The sequence below is a fragment of the Physcomitrium patens genome, chromosome 1, assembly GCF_059467195.1.
Source record: "Physcomitrium patens ecotype Gransden chromosome 1, ASM5946719v1, whole genome shotgun sequence".
Taxonomy (NCBI): domain Eukaryota; kingdom Viridiplantae; phylum Streptophyta; class Bryopsida; order Funariales; family Funariaceae; genus Physcomitrium; species Physcomitrium patens.
The window spans coordinates 17,887,343-17,891,888 of record NC_143410.1 but is presented as its reverse complement, the minus strand read 5'-3'; the positions used below and the strand labels follow the sequence as shown (position 1 = coordinate 17,891,888).

General features: G+C 42.3%; 1 protein-coding gene across 1 annotated transcript; it reads right to left on the bottom strand.

The window, feature by feature from the left end:
• Nucleotides 1-760: 760 nt before the first annotated feature.
• On the bottom strand, nt 761-2,855 carry LOC112292377 (elongation factor 1-alpha). The gene is made up of 3 exons (XM_024540781.3): nt 2,779-2,855; nt 1,970-2,441; nt 761-1,768 (listed from the first exon to the last, which is right to left on the bottom strand). Exons 2-3 carry the CDS (start codon nt 2,429-2,431, stop codon nt 887-889), a joined length of 1,344 nt encoding a protein of 447 aa, XP_024396549.1. The 5' UTR covers nt 2,432-2,441; nt 2,779-2,855; the 3' UTR covers nt 761-886.
• Between the last annotated feature and the right edge of the window lie 1,691 nt (nt 2,856-4,546).

The window sequence follows — 4,546 nt, the reverse complement described above, 5'->3', positions numbered from 1 at the left end:
AAGACAATTCAATTAATTATTTAAAGAGAGTCTCGTGAAGTATCAATAAAGGGGCAACTGCAATAACAAAAACTGCGAAACTTGCCTCAGATTTCTTCCTTCTTTGACTCCATACAACACAGCAGGATGTCGTTTCCAAATCACCAAAATATCAGTGATATTTCGGGAGGTGACGTTCTGAATGATCTGTGATATTTGGTTTCACGAAGACCTTTAGTCAGAATCCCCTTATTGGCAGCGACAAGACGTATCATTTGCGAGCAAAGCCGTACAGGATATAAGTGCCAGATTCCAACATTACTGATCACCATTCCCACAATACTGTCCAAACGCACTCTGACCGAGATTTAGATGTGCAAGAGAGCGCAAGTTACGTTCCCTATCTATTGTGAAGCCGAAGTTCTACTTCTCGAGGGTATGTCCTTTGGAAATGTACTACCATGTTCTAACAGATATTACAGATATGTGCTTCAAAATCAGCACAGACGACGCGGATGGGCACCTTGTTATTTCATCTTCACCCTGATTTCTTATATTCCTTGTTAAGATGAAAACTACTTAACATTGATAATATTGAACATACATCTAAGTGCCATGACAAATGAGGGGTAGAAGTAACTAAGAAATGGAATTACGGTTAGACAGAACACATTTCAGACTGTCACACCAGCACGCAAGGAGCACCGAACAAAAACATGTTCAGACAACAAGCAAACAATATAAAGATACAGTTGGATACAAAAAACGAGACGCAGTGCAGTGCAGATAACCAATTAACAGCGCTGCCATTCCACCCAAAGAAAACGGCATAAACAAGCTCGAGAAGTGCCGACGCCAGAGGCGGCATCGAACAAATAAATTATGTCACCGACTAAAACCCAACCCCTCACTTCTTCTTGGCGGCGGCCTTGGTCACCTTGGCACCAGTTGGCTCCTTCTTCTCCACAGCCTTGATGACACCCACAGCCACCGTCTGCCTCATGTCCCGCACCGCGAACCGTCCCAATGGTGGGTACTCCGCGAACGTCTCCACCGTCATCGGCTTCGTCGGAATCATCTTCACGAACCCTGCGTCTCCGTTCTTCAAAAACTTCGGCTCCTTCTCCAGCTCCTTACCCGATCGCCTGTCCACCTTCGTCAAGATCTCCGCAAACTTCACCGCAATGTGCGACGTGTGGCAATCCAGCACTGGCGCATAACCGTTACCGATCTGTCCCGGGTGGTTCATGATGATAACCTGCGCCGTAAAGTTTGCTGCCTCCTTTGCAGGGTCATTCTTCGAGTCTGAGGCCACGTACCCTCTCTTCAGGTCCTTCACCGCCACATTCTTCACGTTGAACCCAACGTTGTCACCCGGGTGTGCCTCGGGCATCGACTCGTGGTGCATCTCCACAGACTTCACCTCAGTCGTCAGTCCCGTCGGTGCGAAGCACACCAACATGCCCGGCCTGATGATTCCCGTCTCCACCCGTCCCACTGGCACAGTTCCAATGCCTCCAATCTTGTACACGTCCTGAAGCGGCAGCCTCAGAGGCTTGTCAGATGGCCTCTTCGGCTCCGACACGTTGTCCAACGCCTCCAACAGAGTCGGACCCTTGTACCAGTCCAGGTTCGTCGACCTCTCGATCATGTTGTCACCCTCGAACCCTGAGATCGGCACGAACGGAATCTTGTCCGGGTTGTACCCCACCTTCTTCAGGTACGCCGACACCTCCTTGCTGATCTCCTCAAATCGGGCCTTGCTGTACTTCGGGGTCGTCGCGTCCATCTGCCACCCTCCACATCACCAACATCAGCCCACCTCACTGCCCCCCAAAAATGCACGCAAAAAACCCTACCCCTTACCCCACTCGTCTGCCCCCGACATTACCCACGCCATGTCCATAACGCAACCCAATGCCACCACCGCGCCCCGCTCCCATACCATGTCCCTACCCCCCAACCTCAACCAAAATGCCCCCGAACCCACCTTGTTGCAGCAGCAAATCATCTGCTTCACTCCCAAAGTGAACGCCAGCAGTGCGTGTTCACGCGTCTGCCCATCCTTCGAGATACCGGCCTCGAACCCTCCCGTCGTCGAGTCGATGATCAGCACGGCACAGTCCGCCTGCGACGTTCCCGTGATCATGTTCTTGATGAAATCGCGATGTCCGGGCGCGTCGATAACAGTGCAGTAGTACTTCACGGTCTCGAACTTCCACAACGCGATATCGATCGTGATACCACGCTCGCGCTCTGCCTTCAGCTTGTCCAGCACCCACGCGTACTTGAACGAACGCTTGTTCATCTCCGCCGCCTCCTTCTCGAAACGCTCGATCACACGCTTGTCGATACCTCCCAACTTGTAGATAAGGTGCCCAGTGGTCGTCGACTTGCCGGAGTCGACATGGCCGATGACCACGATGTTGATGTGGACCTTCTCCTTACCCATCTTGAACTAACTGCAGATGACACAAACGCATTCTGTAATAAGTATTTAAATGTCTTTCTGTTCCGTGCTCCACATTGAGCATTTTGTAGACCCAGACCATGGGTAGAATCGATAAAGAGTTGACTTGTTAACTCACTCCACACCCCTAATCATTGTTGAGTGCTGAATAAAGTCAGTGAAGTGAAACTATACCAAGGCTTGTCACTAAACAACTGGATTAAAAGATGAACCCAAACCCCACTTTTAGGCGTATAAGGAATGTCACACCAGGCCGTGTGACGGAAAGCCTTGACTGTAAACCCTAAAAAGGCAAGAATGAAACGCATAACATAAGTCCAGAAGCATACCTCAAAATGAAACGATTAATCGAAGTCGGAAATGCACACAGCGTCAGCGGCGGTGCAGGCTCTCGCACGAGAGCTCTCAGGTCGAAAGGGGCAAGCTCAGGTGCGATTCTGCTACTTGAAGGAATGGTTCTTACAGGCCCACCGTCAGATTTCTTATCTAACGGACATGGACCGTGGTGTGCTATTTCAGAAACGCGGTTTCGAGCGCGGTTGGAAAGGATTTTGAAGGTGACTTCAAAAGCGGAAAAAATAGTGACCTAATGTGGTCATACCCCCCCCCCCCCGATTCGTGGCGGCTTCGGGTGTCCAGGCTGGTGTCCATTTGGATCCTTCCCATGGGGCGTTGTGCTGATCGGTGACCGCGGGAACTCTGCTGTCTTGAACCGGATCCCGCGGTTACAGACCCTATGGGCGTCACTATGCACCTTCGGCAGGCAATGAGAGCAGTCAGATCATTAAAATGAAACTAGAGTATTTGGGGAGTACCTAAATTGTGAGGCCCGAAGTATTGTGAAGGATCATCAAGAGTAAAAAAAACCTTGAATATTTAAAAATAATAATATCTTGTTCAAAATTATAGTCCAATATGAGTACAAAGACAACCAAATGTTATAGAGGTATCTGGATTTCCATCCAAAAACACTGTCTAATTTATAAAACCTTTGTAAATATTGACTTAAATTATTAAAAAAATTATAACATCTAATATAGAACTAAAAATTTAATCCTTGTTGATGAATACATATCTTTTAATGACATAATTTTATTATTTATAAACTTTTTTTTGTAGATTTTACATTATATTTGTAAGAAACTCAAGTATTTTTTTGGAACTCTTTTGAAAAAATTACAACACTAAGAAAAATGTGATATATACATGATATTTAATATTTTATTTTAAAATTATTTTGGAATATTTTGAAATATAGAATAATATGGTTTGTCTATTTATACTAAAGTTTTTAGTAATATGTTAAAGATTGTAAGGTGAGTTATTTTAGCTGATGTATTTGGTTTCAAAAACAATATAATCCACAAAAGAAAAAAGTAAGAACTTAATACAAGAGAAGATTATTACTTTATTGAATGAACGCACTTGATAAGGAGTTGTATTTGAATCTTGAGGCAAAACTTTAAGAATGAGTTAGTCAAGAAGAATTAGATTGATCTTTTTTAAAGATCAATTGATGACTACTTAAGAAATTAAAAATCTAAAAGATTACTTCTTTAGTGTTTAGTCCTAGTCCTATATATAATAAAAATATATATATTTTTATCCATAGAATAGAAATAAATAAACTTTTTATCACCTACAACTTTAATGATTAATAGTATTAGTGCATAGTAAAACTTGTACATTGATATTGGCAACCATAGTCATGTTTAAATCCAAACCAAACGTAATTGTATATTATGATTTTTTAAATATTTTTTGCACTTGAATTAAGATAGTACTACTACTAATCTTTTAAAATTGTATAACCTAAAATCTTATAAATATTTCAAAAGAAATCATAATTACTTCAAAACACAAAAAATAAATGGATATTTAAAGTATATTTTTATTAATTTAGAAAACAAAAAGATTATGAAATATTTAGTAGAAGGAGATTTTTAGTACTTATCTATTACAATATTACTACTAATATAGAAGTTTATATAATATACATTGGACCACATAAAAAATAAAAACGTATACAAAATAGCTACAAAATATAATTAATTTAAAGGAAAAAATACAAATAACTCAATGATATTATTAAAATTA